The following is a 21,168-nucleotide window of genomic DNA, read 5'->3' as shown; positions in this document are numbered from 1 at the left end:
AAGTGCTTCCTTGCTTTGCCAACAACTTTCTTAGGATGCATTATTGTGTATGGCACCTCTCTCCAAATACCATCCATCTTGTATAGAGAAAAAGACTAGTGTGTCATCCCCCCTCCCCCCCCCACCAAGAGTGGGGGGCCCATAATTTGTAGAGGTACACCAATCCCAAAGAAAACCCCAAGCCATCCGTAAACCACTCCCCTCTTGCTTGGGTAGGATAATGCTTTCCCAAGAAACTCTAGTGTTGGTGTGTATTGTGCCGTATAATCTTGACCAAAGAATATTCCGAATGAGGCGGCAAAACTGGCCAATGCATCCCCTATGAAGAACCCAATAAGAAGTAATAAGCCAAATAATGGCCAAAATCCCATTGACTTGTGTCAATTAATGGTGGCTCCTGTCGCCAAACAAAACACCTCCAAGGCTATCCAGAAGGCACAAACACATGCATGTGAGGTCTCCAAAAACATCATGTTATCATGTGCTAGCTTTGAGTCCAATAACTCTTCCTTTGTACATGGAGGTAATCTTCGGTCTAAGACTTTTGGGGTAGTCCAAATGCACCAACTCATAACCTTGGCTAACATGAGGTATAGTAAGGGAGCTAGGGGGCATCCCTACTGCATCGAGCGTGGAATTTGAAATGCTTACCACGTCCCCCACATGCCAAAATTGTGCTACAGCCTCCCTAAATAGGTATGAGACTCATCCAACCATTCTTGGGAAGAACCTATACGTGCCTTCCAAAGTCTCAATCCACTTTGTCATATGCTTTTTCACAGTCTAGTAGGTGGATGGAAAGGGGTTATTGGATGTAGCCCACTCTATAGCTTCCCAAAGATGCTATCAAATATACTTCTTGGAGGAAACCATTATGTGCGTCATGAAAAACTTTTTGAAGAACGGGCTGTAACCTCATACTCAATACCTTAGCTAAGATTTTATATGGAGATTCAAGTGAAGTGATGGGCCTCCTCTGCTTGATGTTGGTCTTATCCCCACCTTTTGGGAAGAGGTGGACTAGGCCCATGGGAGCAACGTACTTGTACGCCACATCGCCTTGAAAGCAACAATAATCTCATCCCTAATGTGGTCCCAAAAATGTATAAGAAAGGATAGGGAGAGACCATCATCTCCTTGGCATTTTCCTTTTGAAAGAGCCTTGAGTGTATGTCTTTGCTCTCATCCTTCAAGAACGGAGCATCCAATAAGAAACACATCATCTGTGATAAGTTTGGACACATGCACTCCCAAACTTTTTGTTGTGCAACATGTCTCTGCGGAGAGGGGGGACCCTTGTAGAAAGCAATACTCGATAAAAATTTGATGCAATACTCCTCACTCTGAATCTTTCCCTTCGAGTTTTGCAAGTATCTCACACATTCCCTACTATGGGTAGGCCCATGTGCTTAAAAGAAGTGTTTGTTGCATCTACCACTCATCTGTATCTAAAAGGCCTTGTTGGCATGCAATGACAAGTCAAACCACTTGTCCATGGCCATTTGTAGCTCTTCTCTGACTGTAGACTATAGGTCTAGGATCCAAGGAGTTTGTGGATGCTCCTCGTGTTCCTTTTGGAGTGCAACAATCTTGTGTGTGATAGAGCTCTCCTTTCTTGTGTTCCTTTTGGAGCGCGGCAATCTTGTGTGTAATAGAGCTCTCCTTGTCTAGGGGCTTCATGTTTCTTGGCCGAAGCAACACTGTGATAATATTGGGTGGTTCTCTCCATGACCAAAACAACTCTCTATCGAGGGTTTGGATCGTCATATGTCCTCCAAATTTCTTAGACCTCATGTGGAATCTCTATGTCCAGATAGAGAGAACAAGGGATACAGAAATAGGGGGTGCCATCTGAGTAAGAGGAAAGCGGTTCTTGTCTTCTTCAATAGGGTTGAAATAGCTTGTGTATGGTAGGAAGAACATCTTTCTCGGGCCCAATGTGTAGGGACTGCCCTTCAACACCTTTGAGGTTGATTCCTTAGCATCGAAGTCCACTTGGAAGAAACCTCTCCCAAGCAACATCACATCTTTGAAGTGAGGTGCGAAGTTGGAGGGCAACGTTGCAAGTACCCAATCATGGGCTTGGAGATGGGATAGATGTACCCCGATGATTTTGGCAATGAGGGTTGTTTTGGCATCTTTTTCAATCTATACGAAGAGGGTCGCAAGCTTGATTTTTGTAAAATTAATGTTCTACGCGTGGGGGGGGGGGGGGGGGGGGTAGGGGGTATGACTACCCTTGATTCTAATCTGAGCGAAGAAAAGGGCAAGTTGAACACTAGGAAAAACTTTTCGACACAAGCTAAAAGGGAAAAGGAGATGGAAGGCCCAAAACCAAGACTGGGCATTAGACCCAGGTAGGGCTTGCAACAAGAAGGAAGACGAGGTGGGCAAGGCAAAGAAGGCGCAACAGAGGGGGAGCAAAGGTCGGCAACAGGGCGGGGTGTGTTTGATAGGCGGGCAAGAGAGGAGGGTGATGTAGGGTAATGCAGAGGGGAAGGTGGGGCTAAGGCTCCACTCCCCATAGACCAAACCAGTCAGCCCTAGCATTCCATACCACCAAAGCCTGTCCTAAGGGACTCTCGGCAAGACCACCTATAAACCACCATGTCCATGGCAGGAGTCGAGTTGAGGCACACACCAAATATGACTTAATGAATCTCAATAACTTATAAGTCATTTATATATTGACTACTACTCCTAATAGATATGAATAGCCAGTACACATGGATTATCATTAATAATGAACCCTAGCCGGGGCAAGCGGGGGAGGGAAAGATAACGCGTGAGACTGAAAGCTTTTCCTATGAAAGTAGGAGAGGGTGCAAAAGCAGAAGAGGGTTCATGGTTGGGTTGGGAGAGGAAAAAAAGTTGGAGGGACGGGAGAGAGAACACGAGAGAGAGAAAGGGAGAGGGCGAAAGCGGGGGGAGAGAGAAAGGGAGATGGTGAAAGTAGAGAGAGAATTTTTCATGTAGGTGCCTTGATTTATGACAACAAGAGTTCAAGTGATTTGGCATCTCAAAATGTTTATTTTTATGATGCATTGTATGTTATGGAGAGATATAGTAGTCTTAGTACTTTGGAGTACATTTCACTTCCACCATTGTCTAGTCAAGAATGATATAATCCTAACTTAGACATGTTAGAAGCATGTAGGGTTACGATACAAACTAATATTCATAGTGCCATGAAACCCTCAGGCTTGAGAGATGTGCATTTGAGTTGGTTTGTTCCATTTGGTTTGTTTGCACATTTGTTTAGATCTTGTAAAGTAGCGAGAAAAACTAAGACTACTTATCAATGCAAGTGCCCATATGAGGATTGGATGACTCAGTTTCTTGGTGAGTTATTGCATCGCAAGAAAACTCATCATGATGATATCATTGAGTATAGAATCAATTCGTTAGATGTTACCTTTAGGTGAGATTGCACTTATGGTTATTGTCATTATTTTTTTGCTATTTTTTATTGACAAGTACTTCATTGTACTTATGTTGGTTCTTGTTTGTTACTAATGGTAGGTATTTCATTGCAAGACAAACTTTATGTATTTGCTTTAAGTATAGGAGGAGGCAGCTTACGAGGGGAGTGGCTTAGCTTGGACCAACTTGGACCAAGACATGTGAGATGGCATGTATCATCACTCATTGATATGGGTATTCTTTTGGAAGGGTCATGATCCTTTTAGCATCAATGTAGAGAGTCCTTGGCTTCTTAGTTTTCTTAAGCATGAAATTTAACTGATGTCCAATGATCTCCCCAGTAACTTCTATTTCAAGTTGGATGGTAGGAAGATAAGGAGTAGGAGTGAATATTGGAAGACATGCTAACAATGTATAGAACTCTCCACCCATACTTGAGATTGTGGAGTCAATGTAGATCTCTTTTTTTTTTCAAGTGAATACAACAAACCATTTCACTAACAGTGATGTAAAATTTGTTGTTTTAATAAGCTTTAATAAAGTATCTTGCTTTTAAAGTCTACTGTCTTTGGATATGTAAGCAAAGAAAGATAAGTATGTATGGATATAAATACTAAGTATATATATATATATATATATATATATTTTGACAAATAGTGATATAAGTTGTTATGCTATAAATAGAAGTATGATCTATGCTCAATTATATTTTAATGAAGTATCAAAAAATTTCAAGTCTTCAAATAAAAATCTGAAAATAACTATTAGTTTATAGCTTTTTATAAGTACAATAAAGGTCATAAATCTAAATTTATTAAAAATAATATAATAAAGACTAAGTATAAGTTAGATCAAACTGATTTATAACTTCTATTCTCGTGCTCTCCACTACCCCCACTAGTACTCCACTATCCCCACTTTCCAACAGGGCCTCCTCCCATGCTTTCATTGAGTGGATTAGCAATGTCACTCTCACTATGCTCACCTTGGAGACTAGATCTACCCCAAGTTTTGCAAGATTATAGAGCTCAAGTCCATCATCTTCACCTTGGACCCCATTGTTGGCTGCATTTAGCAACACAATTGCCGACTTCACATATTCCATCCCAGAGTCGACCTTGAGCTGAATCTCCCTAAATCTCCCAATGGTCCAGTACACAGACAGGGAGCTAGAGGAGACTACTATGGACCCTATAGTTGAGGCGGCAAAGAGCTCTCGTTTGGCTATGGTACCCATCTAGCCGCTCGAAACCCAAAGTTGAGACCCACACCTTGCTTCATTGATTGTCATCATCACTGAAGGGGTGGAGTACTACTAATGCAAGATGATGTCATGGAGCTCCTAGAGTTGAGGGAGGACGAGCTCTATAGTATTCTCATGCAGGACGCTAATGTTGACTTCTTGGACTTCGACATCCAAGATACTTTTCCTCAGATCGACAAGGTGGGGCGATACAATGATAGTAGTCTAAATGACACCTCTCCTATCATCGTCATCTAGAAGCCAGATTGAGGATGTAGCTCCTCAATACGACATTGATGATGCCAAGTTTGAGTGCTGGCAATAGCTCTTTAGACTTCATCCACCTGCACCACCTGACTGGATGATGGCAGACCAACCCAAGGAGCAGTCCTGGAGGCACTTGTGTAGAAGGCGCTCAACGAGGTGGAGAAGGTATTTTATTTTTCCAATGCTTTCTAAATTTGATGTGCAAGGCTTAATACGCATGTACATCATGCACATGTGACTGCATGCCAATTAGGGGCTTGCAGGCAGCCTGTCCGAAGGCTCACATAGGTAGGCCTATCGATGCTATCAAAAAGCAGGCTTGTTTGAAAGCAGGCCTATCCATGCGAGCCTTCATAAAGGATGCATGTAGGCCTCTAATTGGCATGCCATCACATGTGGATGATGTACATGCCCATTGGGCCCTGCACATAAAATTTTTGATTTAAAAAAATGGCTTTCTATGCATTGTATGTTAGATGCCTAAATCTATATGGTGGTGTGGAGGAAATTGTTTATCTTGATAAGTTTGCATTAAGACAAAGTCGAAGATCTAGGGGGATAGGGTAGGGTGCATGACTTATTGCTCAAGGAGCATCATATTGGCAAACTTTCCAATGATCTCATTGTTTTCTACAAGAGTTGCTCTCCCAAATTCGCAAATGTTTTTTTGAAGCTCAAAGCACTCACCAAGGGTGCTCCATTTAAAATGATCCCTACGACATCTAGTGTGGATAAAGTGGTACTTCTTCACCATTCTAAGCTCCTTTATATGTTCTCGACATAGACGTTGGGCACACCTTGTACTCGATGGTTATATGTGGCATTGTTGCAGGGGTACATGATTCTATGGTTATCACGCCAAAGCTCTAGGGATCGCTTGTGTTCATTCCAGTCATCAAGGCGACTTCACAGATAGGAGAGCCCAATAGCAAGAAGCCTAGGATATAACTACAGATGTCTAGTATGAGATTTTTTTGATATGTTTTAATGACTTTGTACTCTTTTTTACTATGAATGGAAATTTGGGTTGCGTAGTCTGTTGTTTAAACATGTCTTATGTGAATGGAAATTTGGGTTGCGTAGTTTGTGTATTATTAGTAGACTCGAGAAGTTTAAATCAAATTAAAGATGTAACGTAGATAAACTTTATAGCCATTCAAAGATACAAGTGAAACAACAAATTATATTTAACTCAAATTAAATGTGACTCATTCACATCAAAATTCTTTTGTATTAATCGAAATATACACCGAGGTTTTTATAGATTTAAAGTACATATATGTAAGATAGCTAGGATGAGAGCTAATAATCCTAAGGATCCCTACCAGAAGGATCTCTCCAGAACCACATGCACCGCACCAGATTCATGTCTTTCTTGGTGATGGTGACCCTCTTTCGCATGTACGGTGTCACCAAAGATGTCCACCATATAAGCCTCTACAACCTCCTGCAGTGCCTCCATGGCTTGTGATGTCCACTAGGTAGGTAGTGAACATGCTGTCGCATGAGCCCAAAACCTTTCCTTGTACTGAAAATCGTGCATAATTTCTTGAAAAACATGTTAGAATGATGTCTTTTGGGAGAAGCAAGTCTATAGACTTCTGGTACTTCTTGATCTCATGGAGAGTCACCGTGTTGGGCCTCTAGCTAGGCTTGTAGTGTTGCTGAGGTGGTGGTGGGGTTTATTCTTTGAGGGCCAGACTCTGGTCATGGTTTTCTTTATGCATTGCAAAGGAAGAAGAGATGATAAATGAGGCTTACTTTCATATTTACAGCCAAAAACTATTTTTTGAAATTTGAACATATATATGATTTTGTTAATTTGTAATTTTTAAAATTAGTTTTATTAATTAGATTTGGGTGAAATGTGATGGGTGCATATAGATCATGGAGGGTACATACTATAGATAAATTTGCACCCTCATTCAAAGACTGTAAGGCATTTGTCTAAAGGCTCGCATGAGGAGTTCAAAAAGAAGGCTTTCTCACATGAGCCTTTGGATAGATGCCTTTGAAAAGGCAGTCCTTCTCACTCGAGTCTTTGAAAAGATGCCATATAGGCTTCAGATGGGGATGGGAATTTATATGCTTTATGTATCATCCAAGATCTATGCACACATCACATTTCAACCCATTCTGATCACTTTATGCCATGCGTCAATAATTGTCTTACAAATAAACACATGCACCTGATTGCATAGAAATGGTGGAGAGAAATAGAGGAATGGAGAGAAATGAAAGAAATGTCTTTATTTATAAGCTTTAACACTTAGTGTAAGTTATTGCCACGTAGTGTAAGTTACTGACACTTACTATAAGTTATTGACACTTATGTAAGTCATTAACACATACTATAAGTTATTAACACTTGTAAAATTTTAAAGAAGTCATAAATGTCTACTTTAGTAAACCATTTCTTGGATTGTTCTCTTCTCAGCATAAAATTTCTCAATTAAAACTCGAGATCATTTTCATCACCATTTTGTGCTTGATGTTTCCATGTCCTTTCAACTCGTGGTGGCTTGTCAACCATTGTGCATGATGTTCTCTACCGATTGAATTATCATACTGTGCTTTCCTCACTTCATATATTGCCTTATGAATATCTTCTGTATCGTTGGATTTGGACTTCATTAATTTGTCTTCATACCTTATTTCTATTCTCCTCTACCATCATTGGAGTAGCTATCTCATAGGATTAGAACCATTGATTTCACCTCCATGTGTTGCCAATGAGATCTCTCCATGCCTTGTGTGGACTATATTACCGAACTTCCTTGTTCAGCTCATGAGCCTCATGTATGTGCTGCATTAAAGCACACATTATTAACAATTAATCTCAAATAATTACATCATGTAACAACATGAAGAACTTTCTTACCAAGTAGTGTGTGATGCAATTTGAAGTCCTTTCCTATGTCATTGAATTGTAAAAGTTTTCCATTGCCTCTTTAAATGCGTTGGCATCATTAGAGTTGAATGCCATCTTCTTCTATAAAAGCGGTGCCAATTTATTGAGAGCAATCCACACATTTGCCTTTGCTATCCATGTCTATTCCACATTACTCCTTTTGGGGACACCCATGTGTAGTTTTTTCCATGCTTCATACTTTTATGGTTGTTTTACAAGGAACTTACCATCTTCAACTTGTGGGTCTCTAGAGACAAGAACTTTCCAGCCTTTGCTCCCATAAAACATGGTTTGCATGGAAAATTTCACTCTTTTCTAACTTTTTCTTGTCCTTTTTTATTTCTACTTGGCCCTAGTGTAATCCAGCATTGGATAAGACTTCTTCGCACCACGTTGTTCTGGACTTGCAATCGATTGTTTTTTCCCATGCTTATTTTTCTTTTTGGATTGCATGCAATACAAGTGAGGGAACTGAGTTGATACTATACATTTCAACATTTTCAAATTTCCAGCAAGATGTCATTATACCTCATAGTCACCAAATTCATCAACATGCAAAACTTCACCTTGCTTTACCATTTTATAATATCTGGTATCTATGTCAAGTTAAAAAATCTTCAATACTTCATGGTCTTCTTTCAGTACCTTAAATGCAGTAAGCCACTAAATTTCATTCTTTGATTGCACTATCTTCAATTGCAAACTAAAATAATTTGGATGATTTGGCTTGATGTTGGGATCCAAATACTTATTCAATAGTGTTGTGAGCTAACACATTTGAACCTCACCATTACTGCTTGTAGTGTATGTACATCCAATATAAAATTATTATTTACATGTGTCTTCATGCAATTTGGAGGGAACTTCTTTCGATCCAGACTTAAGCATCTTTGTATGTTCCAAATACATTGGCTCACACTGATCATGTCTAAGACTTAGTGATTAAGATCTTTCCTCTTCTACCTCACATGAAATGGTTTAGGGATGGGAACCACCCATGTTAAGCATAGCCTTAAACTCTACATCCAATTGATTATAAAGCATACCTAATTCATAGCTAATCCTCACCTTGTCACATATACCTGGAGTATCTGTAGCTATGAAGGTATGGCTTACCTCCTTCAACCCTTCTCTCTTTTAGCATTATCACCGATTGTTTTGAACTCGGGGTTTTCTAATGCAGACTTCATCATGCCTTTGCTTAGGATCTTTGTAATTTCATCATCAATCTCTTTATGTGGGTTAGAAATCATATTTCTCTCATACTTGCACATTGTATATGGACATGTCGATTATACTGCCCACTCCCTCTAGTTAATTCATGTACATGGACATGTCCATTATACTGCCACTCCCTCTAGTTAATTCATGTAGTTGTTTGAGCATATGCTCACGTGCTTCTTTGTTTTTAATTGTGGGTTTGGTAACAACAGTCTTTGTAAGCATTCCTACCCTCTTTTTGTTCTCCTCCTGTAGTTTTGCATTGTCTACCTCGACAACATGCATCACATTTTCCATTATATGCATAATCTTTGTAGGTTCTAACTATCTCTCTTTTTCACTTTGTGATTTTGTGAGCAGCTCGTTAATCCTTACATCTATGCCCATCATTGTGTGTTAAACAAATGTCAAAACACTGTGGGCTTGCATTTCAAGCCTCGTACTGTACCTCAATAAGCCTACATTGCCTTCACATACATACTTAATGAAAGATGTTAGGCTACTAAACTGTGGAGGTGTTTGGGTAATTGGATGTGGTGGATAAATGCTCCCCTCAATCCAAAGATCGACATGCTTTTTTTCATAATTCTCTCTTCTTATATTATCTCCGGCTGCCTTTTATTAGTGATTATTCTCTTGAATAGTAGTGTATACTCACCAATTGAAAGTGTGTCTCCCTTTCTATTCTGGCCTGCACTCTAAAAGTAACAGAAGCATTTATCAATAAACACAAGTATTAACTCAAAATTAGCAATATATATAAGTATAAATAAAAAATAAAATAAATAACATAACTGTAACTTAAAGTAACATTATTAATCATAACTATTGACTTTAATGTAACTATTAATTAATAATTAACTTTTAAACACTTGTTTTACTCAAAAAAATCAGTAAAGAACAACCAAAATAAAATAATAATAACATTAGTAAACAACTATTGATTTCATTTTCACAGATGACTAAATCACATTTACAAAAAAAAAGATGTACAAGATAGGAAAGCAAATAATAACTCAAATAAAATTAAATCATAATAAAACAACACAACTCCTAACAAGATGGACATACCTCCATTGCTTTGTTTTTGTTTGAATCTTTTGTATAGATTGAGAATACAAAAATGATTGAAGGAGAAGATGAATATGTGGTTCTAACTAAATGGTACCAAATAATCAACATACCCTTCAATTTCTCTGTTTATAGAAGAGAAGACTCCCCCAAGATTGAGAAGATCTATAGTCATTAATACGATTTAGTAGGGAGGAAAGGAAACAACATAACTATTGAAGAAGACAAATAAAGATTTGAATTTTTTGTACACAAAAAGGAGGAAAACTGAAAAAAACTAAAGCACTAGTTCATCAAGGCAACCTAAACTAAAAATCTTATTTTTCTCATTCTAAAAATGTAAAGAAATCTCTAAATGAAGGAAAAAATCATAAACCCCTCTATAATTAATGAAAAATGATGAAAAATGAACAATCACACTCTCATAGCAGAGAGCCAGCCATAGGTTAAAAAAAATTCAAAAATGATATTGTCTACATTAATTATGACACATCTTACATGCTGCATATTTCTAGAGTAAATAGAATAGTACATTTTATTCTTTTTGGATTTTGAGGGGATGTAGTCTTAACTACTAGACAAGGAAATAATCACAATAAAATAGTAGTTTATTTGCTATAAAACTATTGCACAAGAGAATATTAAAAAAATATTTTAGAATCTTTTTTCTAGAGAGAGAAGTGAGATAAACCTGTGAAGGGACAAAATGGAGAGTTCATATTTCACATAATGTGAGCAATGAAGGCAAAGATGAATTTAAGGGAGTCAATGAAAAGATAGTTTTCACAAACTTCAAGGAAGACGGAACTTTCAATGATAATTGTGAGCGTGTGAGTATATATTTTGCCACTGCATTTGGAAGGGTAGTGGGTGTCCTTGGTAAAAACATGCAAAATTTTAAGAAGAATAGCTAATCTCTCCTAGTTAGCTAAGGAGTTTCACTTTAAGGTTTTCTAATGAAACATCACATGTAAACTTGGGCAACTAAAACTATAATCTGATAAAAATCCAATAATGTAAAGGCCCTTTTATTTGGGCACAAAAATTGTGTACAAGCCATGTCCCAAGTTTGAATAGGTACACTAAATTTGAGTAAATTGCCCATAACTTTGACATTAGTACTCATATGATGTTTCCACTTTGCATATCACAAATTCACATAACATAGAGCTTAACTTCAATTTTAATGTATTTTTTTATTTTTTAAATTATTTAAAAGCATTATAATTGTTAAAAAACATACTATTTTGTCATTCCACCACATCTACCATATGTAAAATTCTCAAGTTGTATGGATCTAGTGATGATTTGATTGGGAAAGATTAGTAGAATGTGGATCTAAGGTAAAATTATAAATATAACGGTTGGATTTTTGTAGATATAATTTGTAAAATTTGTTCTGATTGCTAGAGGTCTATTAAAATTTGTTCTGATTGCTAGAGGTCTATTAAATCAATTGTAATTTAATTCTAAAAAAATAAAATATTTAATCTTTTGATTTAAAACTCTACGGGTTATTATACTTGTTACCATGAATTTATTAAAAACTCTATTTAAGTAGAGAAGGTCCATTTTCAATCCTCCCAAGTGAAAATTCCCATATGGTGTCCACTCTCCCCTTTTCAAGTCTAAAATCAATTCTAGTTAGGTTTGGAAATCTAGGCTTGGTAATCTACAAAGCCTAGAGATCATGCCATGTGTAAGCCTTGGGTGAGCACAAATCTTATATGTACATGTCACTTCACTTATGTCCACATCAATTTAGAGAGGATCCACATAAGCACCATGTCACCTCACCTTGCTACTTGCACCCTCTATGTCAACATGGTCAATCTAGTTGACTTTCCACCTCATCATCCTAGTGATCATTAATGCCACATCTTCTTTTCACCTTTGTATGCCACCTTATACTTGGTGACATGGCATGCTACATCATGGAATGCCATGTCATGCATCATTCTACATCATCCCTCTATATGTCAACCCAAGTAGACATAGAGAGTATAGCCACATTAGTAATGATAGTGCCACATGATAGATAAGTACCACATGGCATGCACGTCTACCCACGTGGCACCTCTTTCCCACCTTTCCATTATTTTTAAACTTTTTAAAAAATTAATTTAATATATATTAATCTTTTGAAGATAACATTATACATGAGAAGCATACATAGAAAGAGAATAAAAATATAAAAATTTACTATATTTTTAGTATTTTTAAAAAAATAAAGAGAATAAAAATATAAATTTTAAAAAATAAAATATATAACTTATAAATACAAAATAATTTAAAATCAATCATTTCAAAGAACTATATTTTTTAAAAATTAAAAATAGTAGTTTTTTAAATTTTTATGTTATCTTATTTTAAAAAATTAATTTTTAAAATTTAATATTTCATGGAAATATTATTATGTGTAGAAAAAACCTTTGAATAAAATTTAAAAAAAAACACATTATGGAAGACAATATAGTTATATTATCAAAGAAAAGATATATATATTTATAATTATATTTAGTAATGATAAATATTTAGATATATAAATATTATTATTATTCATAGAATTTTTAAGTGGATAATAGATTTTTTAATCTTTATATTTATCTTAATTATCCAATAAATTATGTCATATATATAGGAAATCTAATGAGATGTGAAGTGGATAAGCTAATTTTGTTTAATAAACACGTATCTCTAGTACTATCCCACACACATCTCTAGTACTATCCTATCATTGAGCCCTCATAATTTTTTCTCTCTTAGCCTCCTTGAGAATGGGTTCTTAAAGTTGTAGGAGTCACAAACGTGATAGAACTAAACTTTCCCCCGTCCACCAAGCTCAAGAGGAGGAGAGGAAAAGGGTAGCTCGTGGAAGAAATAGAGAGTGGAGATCACGTTAACGAGCAACACCTTCTTCCGTTGGAGACGATCCAAGCCTTGTCCCTCCTCTTCCTCTCTTTCTACCCTCTTCTTCTCCACCGCTATCCCTTAGCTTAGTTAATCTTCTTCCGTTGGAGACGATCCATCCCTTAGCTTAGATAATCTTCTTCCGTTGGTGGAGACGATCCAAGAGGAGGAGAGGAAAAGGGTAGCTCGTGGAAGAAATAGAGAGTGGAGATCATGTTAACGAGCAACACGTTCTTCCGTTTTTGGAGATGATCCAAGCCTTGTCCCTCCTCTTCCTCTCTTGCCACCCTCTTCTCCATTGCTATCCCTTAGCTTAGATAATCTAGAACCAACCCTTCCTCCTTCTCAACGAGAATCCTTCCTTCTCTTCCACAAGAACCCACCCCCTTCTTGGGTGCCCATAGTGTGGATAGGAAAGAACTATCAAAGTTGGGGCACATTGCCATGCCCATGAAATCTTCCAATCCTATTTCAAAGAACTCACACCTTTCACTACAAGCAATTGGATGTCGAAGAGAGAGAGGAGAGTTGGCATGGCATTTGCTACAAAGTGTTTGTCGTTTCTATGTAGTTATCAAGAAGAGAAACTGTGTGGATGCTTTGGCTACTCAAGGGGCTATATAAGTAGCTCTTAAATAAAGGGCAAAGTAATAAGTGGGACATCTCACATCTTTTCCATACCACCTCATTGGCATCTAAACTTTGCCGTCTACTAGTAGGCGATCATGCCTTGTGTGGAGAGAAGTTGCACATCATGTGGTTCACTTGCATAGCTACAGATGGTAGATCTTGATGCAAGTGACCAAGAGATAGATAGTGGCATGGTCACTTGCATAGCTATAGATGGTAGATCTTGATGCAAGTGACCAAGAGATAGTGGCATGGTGATGCTATGAGTATGTGACACATTGGCGCTTAAGTGGTGGGTAGTCCAAGAAGTTGTAGCTCGTGGGACGAACATACACCGCATTGTCACTTCATAATGACATTTAGAGAGCAAATGTACCCCTATATATGGCACACTCATTGTGCTAATTGGCAGGAACGTTAGTTTCGAGCATGCGGTAGAGTTCCCTATTAGTGTGGTTAACTCTATGGTCGATTTTGCAGAGAACTACACCTTCATACCTTTTCATGAGATTCAATCTGAGTATCACTTCTTGGAGCAAGTAATGGTTATATTTCATATTATTTGTTTCATATTTGAGCTATATTACTTAATTAATTTTGTTGACCTAATCACCTCTTACCATGTAGAACACATGTAGATGGGATAGTGAGTATCCCCGAGGCTCGTGCCATTATTCAAGAGTATCATTTTTATATCAGTGGACTAACATGATGCACATTTTGTGCAACACTGTTTCCGTCTCCATAATGATTTTTACGAGATCATGGGGTCACATGGCTTCAACGATGGGTTTGGTCAGATGGTTGGGTGCACAATTCACATTGGCATGACAATTCTATTGGCTATACATGTGGTACTTATAGTTCTCAAGGATCTATAAACAACCTAAATTCACTAGAATGTCTTCAAGAAAACAATAACCAAGGCTTTTTTATGGGTTTATAGGTGGCATGCATAGTCTAGTATCCCAATGATTTGGAGCTTCTTTGAGACTGGTCACACAGGAAGGGTGAGCATGATGGTACGAGCACGTGTGTGAAAGGTGCTTTGAGATGCCATCAATTGGGCAAGATGCTGAGCGGCTCAAAGATGTGCGCCACATGGTCGAGTGGTGTTCCCAGCATTTGTGTGGGAGCACAACATCATCCTATCCCCCTCACATGATGCTTGAATTGTCAGGAGATTGTTTTGGTGTGTGGGTGGTGGCATTATTGACCGTAGGGCCCACATGATTGTGACACAGTACCATGTACCTTGGTCTTTCATTCCATCAAGAGCAAGCATGGTAGCCCCCCCACGATTCATACATGATAGTTTAAATTCTTTTGTGGAGCATGTATGGATGGTGATTGGTCATATTGTGTCTCGAGAGAGGATGGGCAGATACTTGGATACATACAGTGATGTCTCTTGAGCATCCTTCACATTGAGTGTTTTTCGATGAGCACATAGGTCCAATGTTCATGGCCAACTATGATGACCTGATAGAAATGCTACAAGAGGGTGATGTATTTGCAGTTATTGTCGATGAGGGCAATAGCGGGCCAAAGTGCATCCTCAACTAGGATACAATGGATGATCATGGGTTTTCATTTAATTCCCACAACATTATTGTGGTAGGTTGGTTCTATGAGTAGATTGGAAATCGTCAGGGGAGTCTTGAGTTCCAAATGTGGTAGTGGGTGTTAGAAGCATTTCAGTACCCTCATTTTGTTGGATGGTGACCGAACTTTGTAAGCATGTGGAGGGGGGGGAGGGGGGGCAACATGCTCACAAATTTTGGTCACCATCGGACGATGTTTGGGTAGGATGTCTTGGGGTCTCTCAAGCATTACGAGACTTGAAACATTCACACATCATGTACCTCCCTTTGCATTTGTGAGAAAGTCATGTGTTCCCAATCATGCATGGCTCCATCTTCATCCCAATACATCTCCCCATCTACCACTATGAGCTTATTTTCCTTTGGATTAATGGGTATCCTCTTGGAGTCCCTAAAGCATGAATTCATTGGCTTATGTAAATCTTGTTGTGGCTTGTCATTTGAGTGAGATGGACTAAACTAAAATGTAGATGGTCTTAGATTGGCCTCCTAGGATCCATCATGAATCCAAATGATAAGGTCTTCATAGGAGCCTATTGCATAGCTTGCTTGCCTTTCTTATGACCATCATAAGAAGCTTTGTGCATAACTTGTTTGTCATCTGAACAACATCAATTCTTCCTTTAATGGAATCTCCATGGTGTGAATCATTGGTTGAGCCAATTTATCCTCGATCACTCCCATCCTCGTAGTCATTGAATCAAATCTTGAGTTCAAGGTATGGTTGATGGTATCCAACCTCTCTTGAGGAGTTTAAAATCAAGTCTTTCCACAAGAATCTGTAGAAGGGTGTTGTTGGTTATAACTTTTGAACCTTGAAGAGTCTACTTATGAATATTCTCTACATTCACTTCATCTTCAACTCCCCTTGAGGATTGATCCATGGATTGAGAAGTGTGTTTATGAGTTCTTTCTACATTCAATTTCTCTTCAACCTCTTCCATAGTATCCATGGTGCCTTTATCAATCAACTCCTCTGCTTCCATGTCCTCCATTGCAATAAGAAACTTCCTTGGCCTTCATTTTGGTTTATCGACCATAATAGGATTGTTTTGAAAAAAATGAGATAAGATGAAGTAGGATTGTTGGAATTGGGAAACCTAGGGCTCTTTGGAAAGCTATCTTGATGAGGAATAAGGCTACTATGATGGTTTATTTTCAGTCCATAATGGTTGGGATTGAGTTAAGGTTTATTGTTTAGGCAAAAAGTGACCAAAACTATCCAAAAGGCATCAAAACTGCACATCACATGTATAGGCAACCTTTGCCACCTCAATTGTACTTATTGCCACCCATCAAATGTCATTGTCCATTGCCACCATTGGCCTTTGCATTGCATAATCCCCATCCATTGTGATACTTGCCTTTACATGACTTATTAGTCATATTGCATGACAGACCCAAGAGTGTTATGCCATTATGGGTGACTGATTATTTCACTAAATTGGCAAAGGCCAAGGCCTCTAGGAAGGTTGAAACTAGTATCATTGCTCGCTACATTCTTATATGTGAAAGTCATTTCTATATTTGGATGTTTGTTATGGCTATTGATCACACTTTGTCAATGAGGTGATTGAGTGCCTCTTGAAGGGTTTCTTGGTGATGCACCAAAAGTCCTCGCAAGTTGAAAGCATTAATAAAATGTTATGTGTAATTCTTACAAACACTATTGAGGCTCTAACCGAAATGATTGGGAACGTAAGCTTACAGTGGCTACACTTTAGGCCTATCACATGTTATACGAAGTTACAACTGGATACACACCTTTCTAATCAACAAATAGGGTATATGTAATGGCATACCTTGTGTGCTAAGCTTTAGAGAATTACAATTAATGAAAGAATGCAATGGCTAAAAAATTGTAGGTAGAAACCAGATTGGTAGCCTCATATGGGTTGATGGTAGAAGAGTTCCATCAAAAAATGGTTTGACCCAAATGTTAAAAGAAAGGAACATAAGGAAGGGATCTAGCCCTCATGTTTGGGGTGAATTCTAACAAAAAGAACAAGTTCAAATACCAAGGGATAGGAACATTTATAGTCACAAAGATCACTCCACAAGGCTCAGGGCCCTTGATGGTGTTGCAATTGAACGAATTAGGATACATAAATGGGAGTAAGGTGAAAAAGTACTACTGACCCCTAACCTAAGATATGCTAGCCTAAGTACACAGGAAAAGACTAGAGAAATAGAAAAAGAGAAAATAAAGAAACAAGCCTAAGATAAAGCTAAACCCTATGAGACCAAGGCTAAACAATGGTCTTTAAATAGAATATTGCATGTAAACATAGTTACACTCACTTCTCTAGAATATTGCATGTAAACATATCTAGAAGATCAGTACTTGGAGATCAAACTTGCTAGGCTAAAGGTTGGGATCTCTACCTTTGGTAAACCAATATTCTAGCATTATTTTGATTGGTACTATGGGGGCTAGTCACAACTTGATCTCATATGAGGCATGGGAGACCAGGCTAAGTTGAACACATAAATTCTAAAGTTCTAATTGTAAACTCATGTACAATGAAGGCAAAAGGGTTTTTTTAAAGTTAATATTTTCATAAAAATATTCCCTTGGCAAGAAATATTCCCTTGATTGGAAATAATCCTTTACCTAGACTCATAATCCCTCCCTTGGCCATAAATAATCCCTTGGCTGGAAATAATCCTTTACCTAGACTCATAATCCTTCCCTTGGCCATAAATAATCCCTTGGCTGGAAATAATCCTTTGGCTGGAAATAATCCCTTGGCTAGAAATATTCCCTTGCTTAGAAATATTCCCTTGGCTAGAAATAATCTCTTTTTAAAAATTAATATCTACATCAGAAAAGATTTATGCGATGCTTTGCAAAATAACAATGGAAGAACATGAGTTGCTAGGATGGACCTGAATTACTGTAACCAATTTTACCATCTAATTGGTAGACAAAATCACTCAACTTAAAAGGGAAGTTGACACAATCATAGTGCCACTATAGAGACCCATCAAAACCCTAGATAATGTCACAAGATAAGTACTTCTACCTAGTCCATAGGATGATCATGAGGCACAAGTAGAACCACAAACAATATGCCACAATGAGTTCAAGTCAAGAGCTTAACTTAGCCTTGCCAAATTGTGTGTTATTTTTGGTACTTTATCGTAGAGCCACATATGCAACTCCGTATGTGGGTGCATTGTGTTTTGAGTCCTTACTTTGTTCCATCCTTACTCCGTTGTCATACCAGAATGATTCTTTACTAAGGGTTAAAGGTAGAACTTCCTTTGCCTAGATGGAGGCAAGAAGGGGGTTCTGTCCCAAAAGGTGGGCAGAGAAAAGGCTAATGAGAGGTATAAGCCTACAAATAAAAGGCGAGTGGAGAAGAAGCTAATGAAAAGGAGAAGCCTACAAATAAACCTCTCTAGCAAGCATCCATCAAAGAAAGATTCATCAATAGAACACAAAGCAAGAGGGTTTGGAGGAGAAGGAGAGCTCACAAGCATTCTATTGTAAGATATTATTACTTATGTCAAAAACGACATATACAAAAGGATAGCTTTTACACTAGGCTAGATAAAACTTAAAAGTAGTCCCAGGCTACTAATTCTAGTTAAAAGCAAGTATGTTTAAGAAGTTAATGACTTTCATATTTAGCATTAAGCTCATGGTAAGGTTGCTTAATGAATTACAACACCATCTTACAAAAGATAGGTGCCAATTCAAGCAATAAGATGGCAAAGTGCCTTACGATAAGTTGGGTGAGTGAAGTTATGTTAACCTACAAAGTGGTTATGTACCCCCCTTCCTAATGGTGCTTGTGTCCTTATGTCACCTAGGCTGGTGTTGAAGGTGCTACTAATCAAAGAGGTGTAGATAGCCTATGATATGTCATAAAGTTACTACCAGTGGATCATGACCATGGATACGAGGCATGTTGGTGGTAATCTTTAGGTAGCCCATGGTGGTAGGTAGTTACTACCAGTGGATCATGACCATGGATACGAGGCATGTTTGTGGTAATCTTTAGGTAGCCCATGGTGGTAGGTAGTAGCAACTTGTCAAGCCAACACGAAAGGTACATGAGGTATAGAAGTTCTTCATGCAAGAGGCCTCCTGTTGTGGAAGTGGCTTGGGCTTTTCAAATTTAGGTGATTTGGTAGAAGCGACCTGCACCCATTTAAGGGTAGAAGCATGGATAGGTGGCCTAGTTTAAAGCACATGGTTGTAATAAGTAGTAGAGAATGGATTGGTTAGGTTGTTGCAAAACCAATTCAACATTAAAAAAATGTTATCATGTCAGCAAAGGCCAAAGGATTTAAATATGAAAAAAATAAGCCACATCAACAAAATGCGTTAAAGTTTGTTTTACATGATGATGGAGTAGTGGTGGTGTAATTATATCACTTTTCCTCACATGTTGAATGGATTCCTCCCTCCCTCCGTCCCTCGTCATATGAGTTTTTATAATTGCTTCCTTCACTACATTTCTGTAGCTACTTCCTCTAATATGTTTTTGGCCTCTCTCCTCCCTTCCTTTATTTTCTATTTTTAAATTTGTTGTTCTATGTGTGTGTGTGTGTGTGTGTGTGTGTGTGTGTGTGTGTAAACGGGTTAGTGTATTTTGAATGGAAGGATGAATCATTTGAATGGAAGCTAAAGTATTGTATGTTAATTTTTTTGTGTGTGGGGGATATGTAGAGATTTTGCAAGCTATATCCTCTCACACAAGCCCATTACATAACTTAGCCCTACTCATAGTGCCTTGGAGGTTGCCATTGTGAATGATGTGCATATGGCAATGACAAACAGAAGACCTACACAATATAGACAGTCACCCTCTAAAAGGGGGGGGGGGAATGCATGGATATTGATGAGAATGTTGGGAAATAAATTGAAGGGCAAAACTGTGCTATTGAGAAAGAAGGTGATCTAGATAGGGTTATTGCCTTGGGTGTTGGGAATCAGACTGAAGGGGAGTGTACTATTTATTTTTTATGTGCGGGCTATGTAGAGATTTTTCAAGGCGGATCCTCACACAAGCCCATTGCATAACTTCGCCCTACTCATAGTGCCTTGGAGGCTACTATTATGAATGGTGTGTATGGAAATGACAAAAAAGGCCTACAATATGAACAATCACCCTCTAAAAGGGGGGGGGAATCAATGCATAGATATTGATGAGAATGTTGGGAAAGCGGACTGGTGGGGAGTGTACTACTGAAGGGCACACTTGTGTTATTGAGAAAGAAGGTGATCTAGATAGGGTTACTGCCTTGGGTGTTGAGAAGCAGACTGAAGGGGAGTGTATTGCTGAAGGGAAGACCTGTGCTATTGAGAAAGAAGGTGATTTGGATAGGGTTACTACCTTGGGTGTTGTTATTACAGCTATGGAAAACCCTAATTTAGTTGAGGATATGGACAATATGCTTGATGAGAATCAAGGCAAGATTGTTGGAAACAAGACTCTCGATGAATTCAAAAACACGAGAATCAAGAAACAAAAAGGTATGCAAGGCATGGAACCAATAGCTTGAGCTTGGTATGCAATAGTATCTTTTGGAGGCTTAATACACTTACAGGTTAGTATAATAAGGAGGCTAGTATAACATTCTTATATGTTTGTAGGTTTAAAACAAAAGAAAAGTAAGGGGCAAATAATAAGGTCGTGTAGCTCGAGCATTCAAGATAAGGAGGATGCCCCACCTGAGGAAAAAAAGAGTATGACATCAGTGTTATAGCCTACTGCACCTCCCAAGAGAACTCCACACATTCATAAATGGAAGAAGCAATAGACAACAACTGTCATAGGGTACTTAACCAATGTTTCAAGCTCTTGTCCCCCTTGAGGCTCTCCAAGCTTGCTTGTAGAAGCTCCAATCCTCCAATCTCCACTTCCACTCTGTCA

The 21,168-nt window shown here is 38.2% G+C and overlaps 1 protein-coding gene across 1 annotated transcript in view; it reads left to right on the top strand.

The window, feature by feature from the left end:
* Positions 1–3,857, top strand: part of LOC147607732 (ATP synthase subunit B) — a 115,196-nt gene extending 111,339 nt beyond the window's left edge. Inside the window, exon 13 of the mRNA XM_086790257.1 lies at positions 3,523–3,857. Within this exon, the coding sequence (XP_086646383.1) occupies positions 3,523–3,561 (39 nt within the window). The 3' untranslated portion in view covers positions 3,562–3,857. The remainder of the gene's footprint in view (positions 1–3,522) is intronic.
* The last annotated feature ends 17,311 nt before the right edge of the window (positions 3,858–21,168 follow it).

This window comes from Cibotium barometz, chromosome 55 (assembly GCF_041138505.1).
Source record: "Cibotium barometz isolate CiBa-2024 chromosome 55, ASM4113850v1, whole genome shotgun sequence".
NCBI lineage: Eukaryota > Viridiplantae > Streptophyta > Polypodiopsida > Cyatheales > Cibotiaceae > Cibotium > Cibotium barometz.
This window is presented reverse-complemented; position numbering and strand designations above follow the sequence as displayed.